Source organism: Malania oleifera, chromosome 1 (assembly GCF_029873635.1).
Source record: "Malania oleifera isolate guangnan ecotype guangnan chromosome 1, ASM2987363v1, whole genome shotgun sequence".
In the NCBI taxonomy this organism is placed as follows: domain Eukaryota; kingdom Viridiplantae; phylum Streptophyta; class Magnoliopsida; order Santalales; family Ximeniaceae; genus Malania; species Malania oleifera.
The window spans coordinates 155491324-155516282 of NC_080417.1; the positions used below are offsets into that span (position 1 = coordinate 155491324).

General features: G+C 34.8%; 1 protein-coding gene across 5 annotated transcripts; it reads left to right on the plus strand.

Moving 5' to 3' along the window:
* The first annotated feature begins 4432 nt into the window (after window positions 1-4432).
* LOC131168067 (general transcription and DNA repair factor IIH subunit TFB1-1) lies at window positions 4433-24256 on the plus strand. 5 transcript variants are annotated; one of them, XM_058127267.1, is made up of 22 exons: window positions 4463-4763; window positions 4864-4929; window positions 5284-5362; window positions 5844-5914; window positions 6175-6238; window positions 7203-7329; window positions 8150-8225; window positions 8433-8528; window positions 8695-8739; window positions 9600-9656; window positions 9974-10129; window positions 10211-10276; window positions 11025-11139; window positions 11405-11461; window positions 11573-11700; window positions 11775-11966; window positions 12079-12192; window positions 12318-12395; window positions 13067-13114; window positions 16227-16320; window positions 23726-23794; window positions 23933-24256. In XM_058127267.1, the coding sequence occupies exons 2-22, from the start codon at window positions 4870-4872 to the stop codon at window positions 23938-23940; spliced, it is 1800 nt and encodes a 599-aa protein (XP_057983250.1). In that variant the 5' UTR covers window positions 4463-4763; window positions 4864-4869; the 3' UTR covers window positions 23941-24256. The 5 variants fall into 5 exon arrangements, 4 of the variants coding, with proteins under 4 accessions (XP_057983234.1, XP_057983242.1, XP_057983250.1 ...); XM_058127251.1 differs by having other exon boundaries at window positions 4433-4929; XR_009140220.1 differs by having other exon boundaries at window positions 4463-4929; window positions 16227-16276; window positions 23933-23951.
* Window positions 24257-24959: the final 703 nt, after the last annotated feature.

Here is a 24959-nt window from a genome sequence, read left to right on the forward strand (position 1 = left end):
TCGATTTTAAGAGGAGACTGCTGAATTTTTTATAGAAGTTCGATGTAGTATGAATGTATACAACTGTGTATGAAAGTTTTGAAAATATTGTCATTGATTGCCGATGAAAATTGTTTTCTTTGAACAAGTGCAAACATGGATGGGTATACTCGATTTTAAGAGGAGACTTTACCAAATTTTCTACACAAGGTCAATATAGTATGAATCTATACAACTGTGTACGAAAGTTTTGAAAATAGTGTGATCAATTGCCAATGAAAATGGTTTTCTTTGAATAAGTGGAAGCGTGGGTTGGTATGCTCGATTTTAAGAGGAGACTTTGCCAATTTTTTTATATTTTTTCAATTATTCTGTTGTACTATTATTATTATTATTACTATTATTTATTGTAATTTTTTTGGGTAAAAGGGAGTATGATGGTTGTTTGGTAAGAGTGTAAATGCAATGTCAATTTTGAGCATAAAAGTGAAATGCTAGAAGCAAATTATATATAATATTTTCTTTTGTTTCCTTCTAAGCCTTGATGAAGTGATGTGATATTCCTAGACTAAATTTGATGAGAAGGAGATATTGAATACATTTGTCTTTTATTTGAATTTGATGTCATGAACGTGTTGGTTTTAATGGAAATTAAATGTTCTTTCAAAGTAGGTACATGATGCTTGGTTTTGATTTTCATGATGATGTATGTTTGAAATACAATGCAAATGAAATGATATATGGAAACATTAATTTTAAACTAAACTAGATGCAAGCGAAAATTATATGCAAATGCAAATGTCAGACTTGATGTAAATGATTTAGTTAATGCATATGAGGTTAAGCTTAACTGTTATTCTTGAACTAGACCTCATGTAATGGATGAACAAAGTGTAAAGTGAAAATGTAATTTCAAATTTTTTTTTTTAAAAAAAAAAAACACTTTTCAAAGATCTTATAAGAAAACCATGCTCATTGAAGTATGAAGTCCCAAGTTGAACTATGAAGACACATTAGCCTCGGATTTTGAAATTAGATAATTTCGTTAATTTTCATGAAATTTGGAGCTCTGGTTTGAAAAATGAATGCCTACTTGTTGCAATGCATGTATGCTAACATTTGAGGATTGAACAAAAATTCCAAGTACTATGAGTTTCCTAGATCAAAAGACAAAGGAGGTGACTTAGTAGCATTACCTAAACTTAAGGTACTTTTCCTATGAGTCTCTTTCACGAAGAAGGCAATTGACTAATTGATCATCCAACAATTTCATTTTGCTTTTTCAAAGCTTCCTTTTATGAATCAGTGAGCATTATGGACTTTCAAAGAAGTTGAAATACATATTACGCAAAACCTCAGCTATGATGGACTTGACTTGGCCTTCGAAGTCTTGACTTTACTCGGTCCATTGATGATCATCCTAGTCCGAACTACCCCAATGTGCATCGTTATGCTTAGCGTGTTTAAGTCAGACGTCTCTTCAATGGCATTGCTTGGATTATCCACCCCAGTGTTAGGGTTGAGCCACAACACTTTAAATCTACCATCTCATAATTATTTAATGTTGGGAACTCAAACTTCTTTTGCTCAAATGTTTATCTTCTTACGTTATTGTTATAAAAAGGATCTATGTACCTAGACCTTGCATCAAAACCTTCATTCTCTTGCCTTGACAAGACTTGTACCCTCGTGCAGTTAGGGCATCTTCTTACTTCTTGGATGAAATCAACGAACCAAAGAACATATGATTGCCTTCAATCTTTCAAATGAACACTTCTTATCATAACTAATTGAACACTTTGAAATAACTAATTCTTGTTGACTTTTGATTGAAATGACAAAAAAATTGTAAATAGTATTAACTTTTCATTTTTGAAGATTATTTATAAGTAACTAGCATGGAAGCTCGCCTTTTTGTCTAAAACACCACCACCACCGTCAATAATAAAAAACAACCATGCCTTAAATCCTAGAAGGTGGGGTCGATTATATGAATTCTTGTCTACCACTGCCATAACTAGTTTATTTTTATTGATTTAAGATTGTTAGGTTGTTACATTTTTCCTTTTGTATATGCAATTTGATTTTTTTTTAAAATGTTGGTGGACTCTTCTCTATAATTATTTTCTTCCATATTTTGGTAGTTTGAATTGGCAAAATTATTTGTTCAAAGTTTGTTGACTAGATTATATCCTACATTAGTTCATGACAATCTTTATTTAATCTTATCCACTATAAACTAAAACTGCACATTCAATACGTAAAAATATAATGGAATTAAGAAAATGATTCTGAATAACGAGTTCATAAACAAGACATGACTCCTTTTTAAAGTTTTATTACACAAACTTTAGAACACACTCATTGTTATTCAAAGTGATAAAAATATTTATGAGTTAAAATTAAAGGCAATCAGTTTAAATACTCCCAATTCTGATTTATAATTGATGATTTTTTCTTTCAAATTATTGCTTGTGAATCAATAGAAATTATTGTAACATGAAGATATTTTTTATTTTTAAAAAATGGACAATTATGGATTTGCATAATAGGAATTATAATTTTCAAAAATCCCTAATATAAAAAAATATCAATTATTGAAGTTTGCATGGGCCATGCAAAAATCACTGGTCCAAATAGCGTTTTTAAAATAAAAACGCTACACCAGGTAGCATTTTTTAGGAGGTATCAATTGTGGAAATAAAGTTCCACCCGAACTTATATTTAATATTGTTAATTAAATTAAAATTAAATTTTGAAAAAACTCCACTTTGTTGAGATGTGTTTGACAACTATATAATTAAACCAACAATACTACATGATGCAATGCATATAAATTATGACAATATTAACACAAATATTATAACTAGAGATATGCTCTGAAAATTTTATAATCATAATAATAAAATAAGTCACTCTCTTTTGAAGTTTTAAAAATGATGCATTTTTTTAATGAATTTAAATTGATAAAATTTTATAAATGATTTATTGAAAGTATAGTAAGTTAATTTTAATTATTATTGTGACACATTTTGTGTGATTCTTAAAAATATAAAAAAATCATTATTCCACAATTTATTGAGACAAAATATTTGGATAAAATCTCTCAATCTCTCTTCAAAGAAACACTGGATGGCAGTGTCGAGTTAAAAAAAAATTATTAAAATAAATCTCTTCTCATATCTCTTTTCATGTTTTATAGGATCAAAAAATGAGAGACCCCCAACATTAAACTTTCAAATTTTAATCAATGAAACTAAAGTCACCTTGAGAAAGCATCATTATAAATATACTAACAAAGAATAAGGTGCATTTTTTATAGAGGAACTTGTTTGAATATAACACAATGTTTCTTGAATTTCTAATTTTTGACAAAGAATTCTCCGATATTATAATTTAATTAACAAAAAAAAAACCCTTTTTAACTCTCAATGGTAATTTATTTTTGTCATCTCAAAAATTATCTTTGGATTTTTAATATCGGGTCCACTATCCCAAATTTGATGATGGTGCATTTTTTATCTCATACAAAACATCACCGGAGTTTAATATGCAAAATCAAAGTCGAGGGTTTGATAAATGTTTTATATAAGCTCCAAAATAACACCACATCACATTTGGAATATAAAAGTTGATGAAAATATTAGCGTTTTTATCCTATTACTAATAAGTAAGATAATGCTATTTTAAAATAGTTAAAAGAAAAATTAAGGGCCATTTAGTATTAGTTTCAAAAATTACAAGAATAAAAACTAGAAACAAAAAAAAAAAACTAGAAATAAAAACTATAAACTAGAAACAGACAACTTGATTGGTTAATATTTGTAAAATTAAAATAAATTAAAGACTTAATTAAGAAATGCTCATTTTTATCTTTAAATCATAAAAATATGATTAAAATAATAAAACTACAAAGCAATACAAATTTAAAAAGGTAACAATAAAAATAAAGAAAATGATTATAATTATTTTACATAATTGTTATATTTTTAAATTTCACAACAATAATTTTGTTATGTACGGTAATTGAAATTTAGTGAAATTTTTTTTAATTGACTTTTATTATTATTTTTTTTGAAATTTATGTATACTTTATTTTAATTAAATTTAAACTCATACAACTATTTAATTTTAATTATAAGTATGCATAAAATGAATGGTTTAATCAAAAAAATATTTTTACACGTTAAAATTTCTGATAATAGATGGTTAAAATAAATAAAAAACATAAATTATGATTTTTAATTTTTTCACAAACGGCTGAAATTAAATAATATAAATAAATATATTTTTATAATTTATTTTTTCTCCATCTATAAAGAAAAATAGATTTGTTTGTGTGTGAAAAATAAATTTCACTATCTATTTTAATTTTTTGAAAAAATTTCAAAAAAAAAGAAAAAAAGTTTACATGGGTTGATCAAAAAGAGCACACAAGTCATCTTCCGAGGCTGTTAAGGTAATTTCATTCGCCACACACAAGCTTCTCCTGTTGTCACCTTTGTTGTCAACAAGAGCAGCCATGGCAGTTGCCTGGTGATTGTTGGCGCTCAGAGAAGGGGAAAGAGATACGATGATATAGACGAGACAGCCATTCCAGCCCAAACCAAAACCCTCCCTCGCTGTCCTCATCATCTCCGCAAGCCTCCACCTTTTGCGTCTTCACTGCGTTCGGTAAAGCCCTAGGATCTTCAATCGCCCATCGTCAATCTCCACTCCTTTTTGTCCCTGGAACCCTAGATCACCACCTCTTATTGCCCTAGATCATCGAAAATGTGGACACTGTAAGAAGAGAGTCTTAATCAAATAAATTTTAATTCTTAATTGATTGTACATAGTTTGGGTTTTTGAGTTCGTTCAACGACCAAGATGGCAACTAAGCAGGTTGTTATGCGAGCCAACTACAAGATTTCCGTCAAGGATCCTGGAACTCCTGGTGTGTTAAAATTGGTACGCTCTTTCAACCTCAACCCTATCACTCTCAACCTTTAGTTATTGTTCTGGTGAACATTTATCTTGATTTTGGGGTTTTAATCACTTTATTCAATTTTGATGAAAACATTTCTAAAATTTAATTACTCCAACTTCTGATGAAACGCTACGAACATGCAATGCAGTTGCTAATTGATGCACGAAATGCCTCATGAGACTTAAAAGCACAAACTATTGAGCCGATATTGTTGTCATTTTTTTTCCCAGGGTGGTTTGAAGTTAAAATTTGTTAATATAGGAACGAATCTAGTTAGTTTGTTAGATATCTTGATGATTCTTAACGGCAAATTGAAGTTTTGGTATTCTGTACAGTCCGAGAAGAAATTTGTGTTCGTGCCTAATGATCCGACATCGTCCTCAAAACTCAATGTAGAATTCAGATTAATTAAAGGTACCTTTTTTTCTTTTCCCGGGTTATCGTTCTTCTTTTCAAACTGGCATTCCTTACCGTACAATATTAAAACTTTGGCATTTAGAAGGTTAAAATGACTGACCAGAATTTACATGTTTGAAGATGTATTAAGGGCGTAACTATGAGTTGAACACTGTTCGGCTGTTGATTAGTTCTTAAAATTGTCAGCCTAGTGATTCTGATATTTTCTTTTAATAAGTATTGGAGATAATGTTGATGAATATGGGTAATTAAGTTCAAAGCTTTTCAAATTTTTTGCTGAAGTTTGAAAAAACTAACGGAATGTAGAAGTTTCTTTTTTGTTATTTTCATTTTTTATTTTTTTCTCCCTCAATCAAGTGTAGATCGCATGTATTTTTAAACTATTGCTTCTTATTCTTGTATCCTTTTTTCTCTTTGCTATTCATGCCCATATTTTCACACACTGAAGTTGTTAATGTTATTTCTAATGAATGCTCAGGTCACAAATTTACCAAGGAGGGATCGCATAGACAAGCACTGCTTAATCTTACCCAGGATCCTGAAACCAAGGTTTTGCTTCAACTAGCTACCATGTCATGACCTTCCTTGTTGGGTCTATGTATGGTCTGCGTCCAACCAAATGGGATGGGATGCCTGAGAAATATGTTTCTGAATCTCCTTTGTCATTGTGCATGTGTGTGTTTGCATACTGCATGTTGGACAATATCTTGCTTGCCCATTGCTTCATGTGCGGTTTATTGAAGTCGCAATGTATTTTGTCTCCTTTAAAATGACTGAAGTGTGCCAATCTCGATTTTTTGTTCTTCCAGGGAGGAAATTACATTTTTGAGTTTCGAACTTTTTCTGATCGTGATGTCTGCCGAGAATTTGTGGGTACGTCTCAATTGCAGGGATAGTAGTTAATTTTTAAAATTTTAAGCTTTGAGTTAGGCATGCAGACATGCCATTGATTTGGTTCTAAATTTTAATTTTCAGTTTTTCTGTCCTCTAGTTCATATGAATGCACACTTTAAATTTGCTGCAGACAATTTTTTCTGCATCTAGTTAAAAAGATCGATTTGTTTTTTTCTTTATTGATAAAAATATAAAAGCTTAGTGTTTACTCTTGTGCTTTATTATTGTTATAGAACAAAAATATCTTTTTGCTTTTTCTTTTTCACTAGATCTCTACGAGGGGCCCATAACTACATCTCTCCAAGGTTTCAAACAGAAAGGAAATAGGATTTATTTACAAAATACTTCAATTTTCATGCTGATTGGGAGCCTAAGTTCTTGCAAGCTTTTCTTCAATAATTTGCTAAAGATGGACTATTTAACTTTTGGAAACATTTTAAACAAGTGAGATCCATGCAAGAGTCACAAAGGAGATGAGTTTTGATCTACTACACTTTTCTCTGGTTTCATGGGCTATATCTAGCCTTGCATTTAACATTAAGGATTTACACACATTTTCCTGCCTGAGAATGAGGTAGAAGGAAACAAGTTGGCTTCACTGAAAGAGACAAAGCATTAATTGTTAACTATTCTGCTGCTTTTTTCACATACATTTAAATATTTTCCATAGCATTAGCTTTTGAAAATCCTCATTATGCGAGAAGTAATCTGGGGAATGTGTGTAGTTTTCTTTTGCTGGCATCCCTTTCTTGATAATGGAGTTTAACAGAGATGTTATTATTGGGTTTTTTTTAACTCTCCTGCCAGTTATTTGCTGCTTGAAATATGGAAATCTCATCCTATAAATTTTAATTTGATTGCACAATTTTATTAGTGTTTTTACAAACTTCACTCGTTCAAGTTATTTATTCTCAAGATAAGGCATATGTTGTTTTTTTAACAGCCAGAGTGCTTGCATTGCTGGGAGACGCCAACAATGCAGTTTCGGAAAAACCTGCTTTTGCACTCCAAGATGAGCAACTTAGCACTGCAGAAATGGAACGTCGGATTAAGCTACTACGAGTGGATAAGTAAATTTATTTTTTCCTATCTTATTAAAAAGTTATGGTGGGAGTCCCCTGCCTTAAAAATTTACAAGCATGCTCTCCTCTGGAACCCCACCATCACCACACGGGTTCCAAGCTGGCCGTTGGGGAAGAAATGGTGGCGGACTAGCAGTAGAGGCTTACTTTCATGCTGTATGAAGGATGAGAGGTATTGACTTCTAATCTTAAGCCTCTAGCTGTTTAGCACCTTACCCTCAATGGGGCTGGATCAAGCCATGCTCAGCCGGAGAGCAACTGGCACCATGGTGACCCCAAAGGAAGGCCCCATGGTCTGCCTATGGGATAATCAGTCTATATCCCTCGGCATAGGTTTCTGAACAGGGAGGGGCATAATATGGTCATGCCTAGGGGGACATTTATCAACCTTCCTACACCATTTCACTTATAAAAAGACAAAAAGGAAAAATTATGCTTCTATGCTATTTCTTAATTGTTCTTATGATCCCCATGCTTTTAGTGTGATTTCAAAAAGCACGCCAAGTTATGCATACTATAATAACAAGAGAATCCTCTTTTAAAACTGCAGTGTTGAAGATTTATTACCAAGTGTTTTACTTTCAGGATTTGAGAAAATTAACCCATTACTTGAGGCACTGCAATTTTTAGTTCTCTCTTAATTATTGGATAAATGTCATTTTACATAGTGTGAGATCATCAATGCAACTACTACATTGGTAAAACCAAATTTGTTTTCATTGTTTGAGGTCGAATCTGTTGTTTCATCTGTTTCTTCATATGATCCTATTTATTTGTAGTTGATTTCATTAACTGTTTTGGTTCACAGCGAACTGCAGAAACTTCACAAGCAATTTGTACTCAGTGGTGTCTTGACAGAAGCAGAATTTTGGGCCACAAGAAAGGTCATTTATAATTAGGACTTCTATGTATCACTCTCTCTAATTCAAACTGCTTTTAATCAAACTGAGGACCACAGTAGGTTCCAGACTTCTTTGTTTTCTCCAGTAGAACAGTATCTACCTGGGCATCTATTCTTATGCGTAGTAAAATTTTCAATAAGAAATTTGTAATACCAATGTGGTTTTTTTTTTAATCATTTGTGAGTACAGAAGCTACTGGATGGGGACACCAGCAGAACACCAAAACAGCGGGTGGGGTTCAAAAGCGCCATGATCTCAGACGTGAAGCCATCGACTGATGGCCGGGTGAGATAAAGAATGATCAATCCTTTCTCTCTCTCTCTCTCTCTCTCTCTCTCGGGTAGGAATTTAAGCTCCTGGCAATAATATGTAGGATGCATTCTATGGTATTCAGTGTCTAATTCCTTGTATGCTTCTCATATTGAAATCTTGTTTTTCCTTGTATTTCCAGACAAACAGAGTTACGTTTAATTTAACACCAGAGATTATTCATCAGGTATTGTTTATTTTACACTATTCTTCTTTTCCCTTGTAGATTTTTCCTATTTTGTAGCTGTTTGAATATAATTCTGATTGAAACATCTGTACAAATTATTTTTATCTGCTTGATTTGTTCATGTGCAAGATGACCAATATATATGACAAACCACTTCTTAAAGAGCAAAATATTAATTTTCCAAGTTTCTAAGCGAATTACTTCATCTGGTTGTTTATGAAGCCCAAGATACATAGGAATTACATAGGAATCTTCTTCCTGTTTGAGTAAAAGGCTAAATTACCTGTCATTTTCTATACATAAAATAACTTAACTTTAATAAATTCTATTGAAATTAATAAATGTTGAAATAAATAAGAAAATAGAATCTGAAAATTGGCTAATGTACAGAATTGATTTGATAAATCTTGAAACTCCTTCAGGCTCCTATAACAAAATGTCTTACAATGTGAGGCACTTGATTTAATTTTCTGGCTTTGATTTCACTCATGTTAGATATTTGTTGTGAGGGTTTTCAATTAGTCAAGGAGGATATATTATGTATGCCTGTAGACATATTGGAGAAACTATGATTTGGATATAGGCTTATTTTAAAATGTGTATTGTATTTTCCTGGGAGCTGAAGCTGGTGTACAGTGGTGCGAGTTTTTAACAGTGATATTTATCAGTAGCATCTGAGTTTTCTTGCTTCCTATGTATTTCTGCAGGCTTGCATTTTGAGTTTCAAACTAAAATGGCAGTTTCAGTTTATTATTTCTTGTTATCTTGGTTCACCTTTTGAAAGATTCTTGCTTATTTGTTGTTCAATTCTTTTTTGATGCCTGCTCTATCCTATTATTAATGGTCAGTCCATCTTTCAGATTTTTTCTGAGAAACCTGCAGTTCACCAGGCATTCTTGGATTTTGTTCCTAACAAGGTAAAGACAACATTCAAGCTGTTATTCCATTGTTTAAGGTAGTTGTCATGTCAAAGATCATTCATCTTCACTTGGTGCTTGCCAGTGATGGTTGCCACTGTTTTGGTTGCTGCCATGCTCCTTTGGGTGAATATGTCCAATCACCTGCTTCAAATATGCATGGAAGCAATCATATATGTTGCAATCCTTTCCCTCTCTTTGCATATAAGGAGTTAATTTGATGACAATTTTTAGTTGAGATAGTTTTATGACACTTTTACCTTGCTGAACTTTACCGAACCTGTGTTATTATCTGCTTGTTTTTTTGGAGGTTCTAGATGACAGAAAAGGATTTTTGGGAAAAATATTTTAGAGCAGAATATCTCCATAGTACAAAAAACCCTGTTGCTGCCGCTGCAGAGGCTGCTGAAGATGAGGAACTTGCGGTTTTCTTGAAACGTGATGATATATTGGCAAGTGAAGCCCGACGGAAGGTACTTTTGGATGCTGGAATCCCATTATCTTAGTAACTATAATTCTATTTGCCTGCTTAATATGGTATTTCTTGGTTGCAGATTAGACGGGTTGATCCAACCTTAGACATAGAAGCAGATCAAGGGGACGATTACATGCATCTTCCGGTACATTAAATAATGTGAATTACATATTTATAAGATCTATATTTTTAGTAGATTTGAATTTGGTAGACTCTTCTGTGATTAAAAAATTATAATATGCTCTACATTAGGCCAGGTGGTTTTCTGGTTTTCACCCCAAATATAACTTAGTTTCCAAAACACCTTATTTATGAAAATATTTTAGCATAATTAGGGAGCTGTTCTGATGAGTTTAAAGATGTAATGTCAAAATTGAAAGGAAAAAAAATGCACGACAAATATCAGTAGGAGTCTATGAATGTGTACTTGTTTCAAAATTCAAATTGTTTCATTTGATGACACTGCAAGGTCCCTGATGATGGTTTCAACATAGATTATGTTTACCCCACCAACCCCTTAGCTTCTATTAGCATGAGATTGTCAGAATTTTGAAGAGGGTGCATGGAGAAAATGGTGTTTTGCTTTTTTCCTTGATAATGCATCTATTTGAGGGGGTGCTATGTAGAAATAGCTTAATAAAGTTGAATTAGTGTGACGTTTTTTATCTATTTTAATTCCTCCACATTAAAATTTTATTTTCTGACAATATTCTAAATTAAAATGTCGAATTTTTTTTATAAAGATTTTGCGTTCATGTTCATTTTTTGTGGATCCATAATTTCTCTTTGATTACTTCTCTACTCAACTGAAATTGTGTTAAAATAAAATTTTGAGCTGACACCTTTCCATGAATTCCACACATCTCACTTGTTTATGTCATCTCAACATATAGGATCATGGTATAATTAGCAAGGAAATTATCGAGTCCGAGTATGATCAATACAAAAGAACTCTTTCTCAAGACCTTAACCGGCACTCAGCAGTTGTACTTGAAGGAAGAGCTTTAGGTAAGTTCTTTACATTTCCATATTTTTCTGTAATCCATGTTCATAAGCTGCTAGATTTATTTGAGAAGCTCCTATTCTTCAGCAAATTTTGAGTTTTGAAAAGTCTATCAGTCTATCTAAAGGAAAAAAGGGTCTTTGACAGGTCATATATTTCAGGGTGGTAGTTTATCAGTTGATCCTTTGAGTTGTTGCTGATGTATGAATTAAGCTTTTTATTCTCTTCTGACTTTTTGTGTAAGTTTTTATATTTTGAACCTGAATGTAGATGTTGAGTTGAGAGACACGAGGACTGTAGCAGAGGCATTGGCAAGGTCAAAGCAGGGTTAGCAGATCTTATGTTTTTTATTTTTGATCTGTTGGGATTCTTCATCGGTTGCCTTTCTCCACCAAAATTTAAAGAGAGTATGCAATAAAATGTTTGGTTACCTTGCAGTTGAGTTAGCTAATGAAGCATCTGATGGGAGCAATAGCCAGGAGCGGCAGGAAAAGACTTATCGAATGGCCAAAATCGATGATCTTCAAGCACCTCGTGAACTTCCATTTGCGCCGCTGTTTATCAAGGTATGACATTCTTCTCATGAGACTTTGTTAGTTTCATCATCTTCTAGTTATTTACGTGTTATGTGCTGAATCAGGATCCTCGAGACTACTTCGATTCTCAACAAGTTAATGCACTGAAAACTTTGGGGGATACTTTAGCTGGAAAAAAACAAATGAAATGCAGCTTGAGCAGCCAGGATGCATATGGTTCTTTAAGGAATTCCATTTCTGAGGTCAAATCTATAGGGTTAACCGATCCCATTGTTAAACCTGAAGTTGCTTTTAAGGTAATCAATTCTTCATTGGTAGATATTAGATTAGTTTGACAAGACAAGAACATGAATCCATGCTTATTGTTGCTGCTACAAGAGTTCATAATGGCCAAATATTATGATATAGGTTCTAAATGGATTGACGCAAAATATTTCAAGCACCAAGTATCATCTAGGGAAGAATCCTGGGGAGAGTGTTCTGGATAGATTGCCAAACACAACTAAAGAGGAATTGCTACATGTGAGTTAACACCTGTTTTCGCTTATATGACTTAGTTACTTTGTGATTACACAATTTTCTGGGATTTATTGTCGCCTTGCCTTAATATTCCATTTTTTATAAGAACCACTTTCCTTCCCTTTCAGCATTGGACGTCCATTCAGGAATTGCTGAGGCATTTCTGGTCATCCTACCCAATTACAACTGCATATCTTTATAATAAGGTAAATAATGTAGTTATTTGTATCTGATAAAATTTTTAATGCATATGATACTGCATTAAAATGACATACCCAAATAAAATGACACTATAGCAAGCTGAAGGTTATGAATTTTCCTAGTTATGGCTTTAGGGATATTTGAAGTTAAAATTTGAAATTGTGTGAATTTTACCAAAGTTTGACCCTTCCATGACCAATTTCATTTATTTTGGCAAAATCTATGTCATAAATGAGATTGATATTTCATTATTCAACCACTAAGAAAACTGTTATTGGATGAGGCATCGAAAGTCTTGGATATTGTGTGTAAACACATCTTGGATCTATGCTTATCAATTGATTCCACTTCCGATGTTTGAGGTAAGGTATTTGCATTATAAATGTCACTTGGTGAAGAGCAGATTAAACATGCAAACAGTGAAAGAGTGTTACAAAGGTATTTGCATTATAAATGTCACTTGGTGAAGAGCAGATTAAACATGCAAACAGTGAAAGAGTGTTACAATCTTTCTGAATCGTTTTTACCTAAAAAAAAGTTAGGTGGTTGGGCAGTTGTAGTTTCAGTTTTGTAAGAAGTTGACAATGTTACTCTGAGATGAAATATTAGTATTCTTGTCATGTTTTGTATTCAGTAGATCTAGATTCTTTCTGCTCATTTGGTGATTAATTTATAGGCAAGTAGATTGAAGGATGCCATGTCACAAATCTACCCAAAACTACAGGTAATGTTCTGTAAAAGTTTATTTTCTACCTTTTGTTTCTGTTCTGCGGCTTCTGCCTCTTGTTTTTTCTCTGCAACGATTACTGTTATTCTGCTGCAAACAAATAGATAATCTGTTTTGTAAAAAGAAAAGTTGCAGTTATTCTTGGCTCCCTAATTTCCTTTTCCTCTTTATTACTAGTTTTTTTTGGGGGTAGAAGGTGGTGGACTGCTACTTTTAGCTTCTTTAGTAACGATGTTTCAAGAATAGTTGTGGTGATTGTATTTTTCACTTGCTCTAAAATGCTGAAGAAAGTGTGGTATTTCCTTTCATATTCAGGACCAGAATGGAATCAGGCCCTGATTTGGTTTTTGAAAATGAGGTGGAATCTCATACTGAGTGGAGTACTAATTCCTCCATTTAAGAGAACCGTGATTCCACCTTTCACCTATAGGAATCGTGATTCCTCTTTGGTCTACTCTATGCAAAGATCCAAATAACCTCCAGAATCTCATATTATTTTAAATTTACATTTGACATCCAAATTATTTCTACTGTTCTCCTCTCAGACCCATGCAAGTATGCAACATGGGCTTCAGGATGAATAGGTGCCATGGGCAACCATGATCCCCAGAGCTTAACTGTGATCACCAGTGCTCATGGCAGCCAGCATTTTCTTTTTCAAATCTATGAACTGACTGTAAATCGAAGCTCTCTCTCTCTCTCTCTCTCATGTATCTATGAGTGCTAGTGACCTCTTGGCCATTGCCATCCTTAGTGTTGAGAGAATCAAACATGACCTCTTGATTTTAGATTTGTAAAATCAATCTATAAAATTGACTGCCATACATTTTAGATTCTTGTGCATCTTGAATTGAGGGAAAACACTTCTGCAAACACGGGTGCCACCATGCCGGCATATTCATCTCCAGAAACATATCCCTGTTAGCTAATATATAATATTCTATATATTTAAGTAGGGGCATTTTAGTCTTTGTATTATTATTAGGGTTAGGTTATTAAGTAGTTCTAATTGTATTCAATTTGTAATTTTTGGTTTTATGTCTCACACAACAACTCTCTTTTTGCAATAGCATCTCCTCCTCTCTCTCTCTCTCTCTCTCTCCTTGCATTGGATCATGGATTTTATCATGGTATCAGAGCTGTGTGATTAGAATTGCCTTTGCACTCTCCTTGCACTGGGCGTTCGAATACTGCATCTCTGCAACTCCTTTTTGATATCTCTAGTTTGATTTCTCTGGAATCCCCCCTCTTCTATTCATATACTGCCGTGGCTGCTGCTTCGTCACAGCTCTCACGCCAACAGGGATCCTCATCCTCTTCATAAGCTCAATCTCATCAGTGTCAACATCGACATGTTGTGTCACCATCGCCAAGTGGCGAAATTTGTACTTGCCAGCGGAAAGTTACATTTTTTCTGGGGATTTGAGATACTGTGTTGCCGTCACCGTTTTTTGTCGTTGACGCCGACGCCACAAAAGACCTCGCGAAGAGTTGTTGTCGCCACCAATGCCGACAGAAGGAGCATTGAGGAGCGCAGAGGAAAGGGCTTTCCAGCGGGAAAGGGAGCCTTGTTAGTCCGCATACACCGAGGCAACAGACTCTAGCACCCATTATTATCGCTTGGCGAAGAAGAAGACTGCTTATTAGACGGGGCCGTTGAAATTTCGTTTCTTGTTTTTTGGCAAGATTACTAGCTTTGTTCTTTTATCTTGAAAATTGGGCATTTTTGTGGTGAACAAAGTACGATTGAGGAGTGGTCTTAAGGATTTGGAGTGTTTGGTGTGTAGGTGAAGGTTTTGATGCTCTGATTTGTGTGAATATTTACATAGATAATATTTCTTATTTCTTTGCAGTTGAAGATGGTTGGTGACAGAGATGATTCTCTCCAAGCCATTAGTGCTAAATTAAATGGAAATAATTATTCATATTGAGCATATGTTATGAAGAATTTTTTGATTGAAAAAAACTTGTGGGGATATGTTACTTGTAATGTGTCTATGCCCTCTGATAGCCAGAAAGAGAATTATGTGGAATTGTTAGCATTTTGGGAGGTAAATAATTCCAAAATTATTACTTGGATTAATAATTCTGTTGATCAGTCCATTGGTATGTAGCTAGCTAAATTTTCTACAGCTAAGTAAGTTTGGGATTATTTAGAAAAATTATACACGCAATTCAATTTTGCTAAACGATATTAGTTGGAGATGGATATTAGAGCAACAAGACAAGGAGATCAAAGTATTAAGCAATTTTACACTCTTATGACTAGTTTTTGGGATGAATTGACACTAATTGAACCTGTAGATCTTAGTTTGATGCACTTATAAAGAGAAACAACGAATTGTTTAGTTTTTTATGGCACTTCGAGATGAATTTAAGGCACTTCGTGGTTCTATCCTTCATCAGAGCCCTCTTCCCTCTATTGACTTCAGTTGTTAGTCTAATAGTAGAGGAAGTGCGTCTTAAGTCACATGTGGGTAAAGGTCTTCTCCCAATTCTTACTCAAACTATTTTGGCTGTCTCATCTAAGCGATCATCCAATGGTCAAAATCGACGTCAGAAAGTTGGCATTGATGAGTGTAATTTTTGCAAGCAGAAGGGTCATTGGAAAGCTCAATGTCAATTATTATTTTGTAAGGGACAACAATAGGCTTCGAAGCATAGGCATTATCACACTGCAGCCACTACATCATTAGAAGAGTTGTCTCCCATTGTGCTTACATTATCTACTATTGCAGAGCAGTTGCAGAAGCTTCTTTCTACATCAAAGCCTAATGCCTTATATGTTTCTCCTTCCATAGGTTTGTCCTCCTCATCCACTACAGGTATATCTTTGTCCACTTGGATATTTGATTCAGGTGCTACTCATCATATGTCAAATGATATCTCTATATTTACATCAATATCTTCTACCTTGATACCTTCATTTGTTTTGGCTGCCAATGGTACCCCAATGCCGTTGGTAGTTATTGGTTCCATCATTTCATTTTGTTTGTGTCTTTCTGATTTTTATTGTATTCCTCAATTTTCATTGAATTTGATTTTTATTAGTCAACTATGTGATTTTGGATACTTTGTTTACTTTACTCCAACCTCATGTTTTGTGCAGGATCCATATTCCAAGAAGCTAATTGGGACAAGCCGTAAGAAGGGGGGATTGTATGTGTTAGAAGAGCTTCGGGTTAAAGAATTTGCTGGTTCTAGTATTGATTTGTCTTCATTTTGTTGGAGTTCAAATTCTTCTAATTTTTATTTGTGGCATTCACGCTTTAGACATGTTTCTAGTTCTCGATTAAGATTTTTGGCTTCCACAAGAATATTAGGAAATTTATCTTCTTATGACATTTTTGATTGTAGTGGTTGTAAGCTTGCACAATTCTTTGCTTTGCCCTTTAATAAAAGTACATCAATGTCTCTTGCACCCTTTGATCTAATTCATTCTGATGTTTGGGGACCTACTCATACTTCCTCAAAGGGAGGGTCCCGATATTATGTTTCTTTCATTGATGATTATACTCGTTTTTCTTATATATATCTTATGAAAAAAACATTATGATTTCATTAGCATATATAAAATGCTTCGTTTTTTGGTTCAAACTCAACATTCAGCTATCATTAAGTGTTTCAGGTGCGATTTTTTTTTTGGGGGGTGGGGGATATAATTCTACAGAGTTTTCCACCCTACTTACCTCTGATGGCACCATACATCAATCATCATGCACAGACACTCCTGAGCAAAATGATGTGGTTGAAAGAAAACATAGGCACATCATTGAGACAAGTCGATCCCTTCTCCTTTCTGGTAATGTTTCCAAAGTTTTCTGGGGAGAAGCAGTTCTTACTACCACATATTTGATTAACAGAATTCTTACTGCTCTTACTTTGGGAGTCTCTCCTTATGAGAAATTGTACGGCAAGGCTCTAGAGAATTTTCATTTGGAGTATTCGTCATCATATTGAGCGTTCGAAGTTGTCTGCATCGTCCTCCATGTGCCTGTTTCTTGGTTATGGTGATGGACAAAAAGGATATCGTTGTTATGATTTAGAAACACAAAAACTTTATGTTTCTCGTCACGTCACCTTTCTTGAACACATTCCTTCCTTCTCTATTCCAACAAGTTCTAGCATCTTAAATGAGTTTGACCTTGTAAATATTGATCCATTTACTAGTGATACTGATTCAAAATCTTCCCTAGTTGCTTCCATCTCTTCTAATTGTCCTTCATTTTCTTCTGTAGGTACAAATTCCCCATCCTCCTTGGTGGACTCCTCTTCATCTTTGTTGACTTTGGTGTGATCCCAAGAAGGGGGGGGGGGAGTGAATTGGGTTTTAAAAATATTTCGGCTAATTTAAACATTTACACCGATTCACCACAGTTCATATCTCATTCATAATATAAACGTATATGTAAATTAATAAAGCGATAAATGCAGACATGCACGTAGAACATATCTCATTTGAAATAGAGGTGTGCATGCAAATAATTATAACTATAAATGAAAGCATACACATGCAAAAGTTTAAGTGCAGAAATATAAATGAGATAAAGAAAGAGCGACACAAGATTTGTTATCGAGGTTCGGCCAAACCAGCTTATGTCCTTGTCTTGGGCATACCCCCCAAGGATTATACTATTTCTGCTCACTTTAAATGGACGGAACCGAAGCCTTTTACATCCTCTCCTTATGGGGCGAGGAAAACTCCAGCTTAATTACAAGGCCGAGTTCAACTTGTCTCCCTTACGGGGCAGAGACTCCCCAGTTTAATTTCCCGGGTTGAACCCAACCGGTCTCACTTACGGGGCTGAGATTCCCTGGTTCAATTTACGGGATGAACCCAACCGATCTAATAATAACATTTTTGTACATATAAAAATGCTTTTAAATACAAGCAGAGATGTACAACATTAAAAGTTCAAATACATACACTCTAATATGATATGAGTTATGCTCAATAGAGAAAGGGTGTAAAACAAATATTCCAATCTTTGACGAAAGATATATATGATAAAATGCATCAAAAATTTGAACCCCAATAAAATACTCTCCCAAAAATATTTTTCAAAGACGAACCAGAGAACCTAAGGTTTTTGGTCTTAATAATATTTTTGCAAAAACAAAGACGTGTGATCTTTGATGTTGAGAACGCTTCAAAGATCAAAATAAAATAAGTATTTTTCAACAAAGATTAGCAATAAGAAATATGTGGAGAAATTAGGATTTATGCTCAAAAGTTGTTTTTGCAATAAACACATCAAAATAAATGTCCAAACAAAAACTCTCTTAAAAAATGTTTCAAGGAAAGAATCAAAGAGAGTTTGGAGAGTATAAACATTTACCCCAAAAATGATTTTGCAAAAAAATATAAGTGGAGGAACTTTGATTAAGAAAATTATTTGAGAGGTTTTTGAAAATAATCAAAGTTGCTAATCTGGAGCAATGAAGGGGTATTTATGAAGTCTGGGAAATTTTTTAGCGTTGGGGATACGCTGGGCATTATTAGAAAAGTTTAATTAATTTTTAAACCCATTTTAGCATTTAAAAATCCCGCAACCCGAGAGGTTCGGTCGCCTGGACAGACACAAAGCCTGTATTGGGTTCGGGTGCCTGTGGGTGAGTCCGCTTGGCTGAAGCCAAGATGATTTCCCAACCTTCGTTGGTTCGGGTGCCCGGTTCTTTGTTCGGTTTGCTGGTCCTCACTATTCGGTTGCTTGGGGTGATTTTGAACTATAAGTTCGGGCGGCCGGGGCCGGTAAATAGTGTTAGCATAAAGGTTCGGTCGACTGTGGAAGATTAGTTCAAATTTGGGTCGGTCGCCCGAGCCAAGTCAAAGTATTGACTTTTTACCAATTCGGTCGACCGAGGCATTTTTAACGCCCTATGTTCGGTCGTTCGAAGCCCTTTCAAAGCTCAATTTAGGTCCTAATTTTTTATTAGAATTCACCCCTTAAATGGTATAACTTTTAAGTTATAGGGGATTTTCCATGAAGTGTTTATGGTTACCTAAAGTCAATCTATGACCTTTTGAGCATTAAAACCCTAAATGATGAAAACCTTTCTTTGAATGATTTTAGTTGTTTAAGAAAAAAAATTTTCTTTTATTGTGTTGGGTGCCTTAAGGTCTGTCTACGGTCAATCTGAGCATTCAATCCATATCATGCAAGATGCACGCATTATTACAAACCAAATAATAAAAACTTAAATGCAATACAAGTAGAATCAAAATGTCTTCTTCTTTTGCTCTTTATTTTCTATGGAATTCGCTAGGTGCGTGTGGGCTTTATGTCCCTGCTGGCTTCCATTTTTCAGTATCTTATATTCGTGCTGAAATGAAAACCTGTTCGCACACTAAATGCACAAATAAGATACTAGTGGTTTGTTAGCATCAAAATAGGGATCAGACTCAAAAAGCCAACAATCTTCCAATTATGTGGACCTTGCATCTTCTCATTAACCAACGTGACTTCATAAACCTCCTTCTCATCTTAATTCATATGTTTTTGCATCTAATTCTTGTTATTCTCTTAGTTTTCCTACCTTTTTAGTTTCTCTTCATTCCCATTGTGAGCTTGCTTCCTATAAGGAGGCGGCTCTTGACCCTCTTTGGCAATAGGCTATGAATGAAGAACTTGCTGCTATAAGACCGGCACATGGGAGTTGGTACACCTCTTCCTCCTGGTAAAACGGTAGTGGGATGTCGCTGGGTCTACAAGATCAAAACTAAGTCTGATGGTTCTGTTGAAAGATATAAGGCCCGTTTGGTTGCAAAAGGGTTTACTCAAAAAGTTGGTTTTGATTATGAGGAGACATTTGCACTAGTTATTAAGATGACATCTGTATGTACGTTGATTGCAGTAGCTTCTATTAGTTAGTTGAACCTCTCACAGTTAGATGTAAAGAATGCCTTCCTAAACGGGGATCTCAAATAAGAAGTTTATATCTCCACCTCTTGGTCTTCCTCATCATCCAGGGGACGTCTGTAGACTGAGAAAAGCTTTGTATAGTATTAAACAAGCTCACAGGGCTTGGTTTGAGAAGTTCTTTGAAGTGCTTTGTTCTTGTGGCTTCCGCTAAAGTGATCATAACTTTGCCTTGTTTACTTGTTCTACATCTGTTGTGGGTATTATTCTCCTTCTTTATGTAGATGATAAGATTTTAACGAAAGATGATACAATTGGGATTGCAAAGTTGAAATCACAGCTGCACCACCATTTTGAAATGAAAGATTTGGGACCCTTCAGATACTTTCTTTGCATTGAGGTAGCCTATTCTCCTAAAGGTTATCTCTTCTCTCAGTCTAAATATGCAGCAAATGTCATTCAAAAAACCCGTCTTACTGATACTTGAACTATAGAAACTCCTCTTGAACTCAATGTTCATTATACCTCTTCTGATGGGGTTCCATTGGTGGATACAACTCTATACCGTACTTTTGTTGGCAGTTTGGTTTAACTCTCCATCACTCGACCTGATATTACATATGCGGTTCATATTGTGAGTTAGTTTGTCTCCTCTCCCACTACGATCCATTGGGCTGCTGTTCTCTATATCTTACGTTATATCAAAGGGACATCGTATCAGAGTATATTACTTCCTTCTACATCTACTTTAGAATTTCGTGCCTTTTTTGATGCTGATTGGGCTGGAGATTCTACAGACCGCAATCCACAACTGGTTTCTATATTTTTCTTGGTGATTCACTCATTTCTTGGAAAAGCTAAAGTAATCTGTAGTTTTTTGTTCTTCTACTGAGGCTGAGTATCGTGCCATGACTTCAACTATTGCTGAAATAGTTTGGTTGCGTTAGTTACTTGATGGCATGGGTGTCTTAATTGCTGAACTCACTCCTATGTATTGTGACAATACTTGTGTTATTCAGATTGTTCATAACTCTGTCTTTCATGAACGTACTAAGCATATTGAAATTGATTATCATCTCACACATCATCATCTTTGCCTTGGTACCATCTCTCTCCCATTCATTTCCTCTACCATGCAGTTGGTTGACTTCTTCACAGAGTCCCACACTATTCGTCATTTCTAGTTTCTACTCAGCAAACTCTCGATGCTTCTTGGTGCACCATCGTGAGTTTAAGAGGGGATGTTAGATAGTATATAATATTCTATATATTTAAGTAGGGGCATTTTAGTTTTTGTATTATTATTAGTGTTAGGTTATTTAGTAGTTCTAATTGTATTCAATTTGTAATTTTTGGTTTTGTCTCTAACACAGCAACTCTCTTTTTGCAATAACATCTCCTCCTTGCTCTTTCGCTTTCTCTCTCTCCTTGCATTGGATCATGGATTTTATCAATCCCAATAATTCCATCTACTTTTAGATTTGTAAAATCAAATGTCATTTCTCTGGAAAATGGACGGAAATTTCCATGTAAATCATGAACTAACTGTGATCTGTCACTAGGGGTGAGCATAATTCGGTGAAAACCGAATTAATTGAAATAACTGGCTGAAATTGGCCGGTTCGGTTCGGGTAAAAGACCCGATTCGGTCGGTTCGGTTAAAATTCTATAGAAGTCTGGTTAATCGGTTTGGGTTCGGTTAATGGTAACAAATATATCGGTTAACCGATTAACCGAATTACTACTTAATTACATTTTAAATATAATTTATGTCGGGCAGTTGGGGGACTCAGGCTTGGCGCTTGGGGCCTGGGGGGAAGAAGGGAGGAGCCGCGAAAGGGTCTCACTTCACTGAGACACTGAGTGGGAGAAAAGGGATTTGGGATTTGGGGATTGGGGATTAGAGTTAGGGCTAGGGTTTATGTTTCTCTACGCTCTGCCGATCTGCGCCGCAGCCCCGCCACCCGCAGCTCTCCATCGCAGTCATTGGACCACCTCTCGGAGTCGGTGAATCACCTCTTCGAGTCTTCGGCAGCTCGACTCTCCAGAGTCCAGCCTCTCGGCCCTTAGCGTCTCAGCCACTCCACTCGGCCCTCAGCAACTCAACGTCTTAGCCTCTCTTCTCTGTCTCAGCTCGGCGGCCACTAGCTCGCCGTGCAAACCCGGTAACTCTTCCTCTCCTCCTCTTTTTCTTCTTCTTCTTTAGTAATATAAGTATCTGAATCGAACCTGTGTCCTATAGCTATATTCAATGATCTTTTCTGTGAATTTGCTCTTCCATTCTCAATAATAGTAGAAACATATGGTATTTCTATCTCTAATATTTAGCCAACTTTCTTTATCTTTGAGTTTCTTTATTAGCAATATAAAAAAAATAGATATTCTTCCATTAAAAAAAAATTTATAATTGTTTTTTGTTTCTAGCAATTAATTTTAAATAATTTCGGTTAAAATCGGTTAACCGAATTACCCGAATGGGCAATTCGGTCGGGGTCGGTTCAGTTAATGGTATTATTTAACCAAATTTTTTAGTTAATTCGGTTAATTACCCGAATTTAGCCGAACCGACCATTTGCTCACCCCTCTCTGTCACCAGTTTTTCTTTTTCCAGATCTGTGAATTCATAAATTGAAGCTTCTCTCTCTCCCCACCCCCCCCACCCCGACGCGCGGGCGGGGTCCCTCCTCCCTCAACCCCCAAAAAAAGAAAAGAAAAGAAAAGTAGTCTGCTAGGGGTGATGGCAACCATGATGTTGCGGCCGTCCACAGTGTTAGTAAAATTAAACATGACACATTGATTTTCGATTTGTAATACGGTTCTATAAAATTGACTGCCATTAGTTTTAGATTCATGTGTGGTCTCAATTGAGGGAAAACACTTTTCTGCAACCCTGAGTTCTTGGGTATTCCACTGAAAAATCATAGTCCATCAATCTTGGATCTGTAAAATCAGCTAAACAAACATAAATATGGTACATTCCTTTAACCAAGTGACAAGCTTCTAGCATCAGAATTGCGGATACACGTTAGGGCACATCAATGTTGTTTTTGCTTTGCAACAATTAGTTGGTTAAAAAACGTACCAAATTTATGTGTGTTTAGATGTGGAAATTAGTTTTCATTTTTCATTTCCAGTTTTTCTGACTTTACAAAATTGCCACCTTATTTTTCAAGTTTTTAAAAAATGGCGTTCTTTTCTTCTTTTTTAAAAATTGTAAATGAAAGATGAAAACAATTTCCCATGATTAAACAGTCCCTATTTTCCTTGTGTTTTGTGAGTCAACAGTAAAGACTGTCAGAAACATAAATGAATCATATATTTTGTCAAACCAACTCTACTAGTTTCTTTGCTTGGACATATTGTGCTAGAAGGGGACCTTATTCTATTGAATTTTCTCATAGGAAAGATACATAAGAAGAAAAAGTTAGTATAGTTTTTTGGAGCTTACTATTCCTTGTCATTTCTTAGAATTCATTCAGAATGCCAGATGTAACAATAGCATTGATTAGGGAGTATTAGAAAATTAATCTCATTTTTCTCAACTTGAAACTAGTTTTTCTTTTGATGCATATACATGGGGGAATGAACCAATGAATATAGGAGTAAAGCATGTTGCCCTTTTTTCATGCGAAGCAGCAAAAGCATTTGTGTTTTATGCTGTATTTTTTTTTCCTTAAAAGGCTTTTGGGGACCCATGATTCATATTTTATTTAATTTGAGCATTTCTTATTTCGATATGGATTCCCAGGAGGTAAAGGAATCAGTGCAGTCAGATTTCCGGCATCAAGTTTCTCTTCTTGTCCAACCAATGCTTCAGGTCAGCCCCGATATCTCTTTAATATTCGAGGAATCAGAAACTGTTATTTTCCATGTGCTATTGAATTATAAAACAATCTGAGTTGATGTCTCTAGTTTCTTGGTATTGATTTCATGAACAATGGGAATGTTGGTGCAGGCTCTTGATGCTGCTTTTGCACATTATGATGCTGATTTACAGAAGAGGTCTGCGAAGAGCACGGAGAGACCAAATGGATTTACTTAAGGAGCTCATAGCTCATCGCTTTGCAGTGCCATGCTGTATCATTGTTCACTAGTTTCTGTAGCAAATATATATTAATTTGTATATTAAAAACAATTTTGGCCACGAGCTTGTGCTAGAAAAATGAGGTTTGGTTCATATCAAGTGGAAAAAACGTACTTGATCATAAATTACACACGTTTGAGTAATTGTAGTACAGCTTTTCTCAAATATAATTGCCCCTGCACGTTCTTATCTGATGTAACACCTTACTGTTTGTCTAGAGGTTTTTGTTCAAAACTGATTGTCATTTACTCTATGTTTGGAGAGGTTTTGAATTTGGATTTAAATTAAGAGAAGATGTAATATAAAATTGTATTCAAATTTGTCTAAATTCACTTAAATTCAAATTCAAGATTCAAATCCATGTTTTTAAGTACAGCTGCAGTTTCTAGTTTCCATTTTTCTATCCTACTTTATGATCTTAGGGATCGCTTGTAGTATTTTGTGAATCATGGTTGCAATTTGAGCGATGTTTTGGGGCACTTTCCGATAGTGATTTTTAAGGTCATACTTGTCTTACTACACATTGGGTCGCATTTGATTTGGAGATTTAGTAGGATTAGACTGAAAAATATGTAAACAGGGCTACATAGAATTATCATATTGTCCTGTATTTGTTCTAACCAGTCTTGTTTTGCAGTTTAGTTGTATGGAAGGCAGGCCAAGAGCAGCACCAAATGCAGGCCAAGAGTAGTACTTTGTTAAAAGTATAGTCCAGCCTAGATTAAACAAGCTCGCCTTGGATGGAGGAGATGAAGCTGCAAACTATGTTTTGCTTAGGTTAGGGTTTGCCACAAAACTAGCCCTTGGCTTCAATATTGAGATTTTCAAATTGAGATTTTCTCATTAATCGAAATATGAAAGAAGCATTAAAAATTGTTTGTTACTATTTAAAAAAATA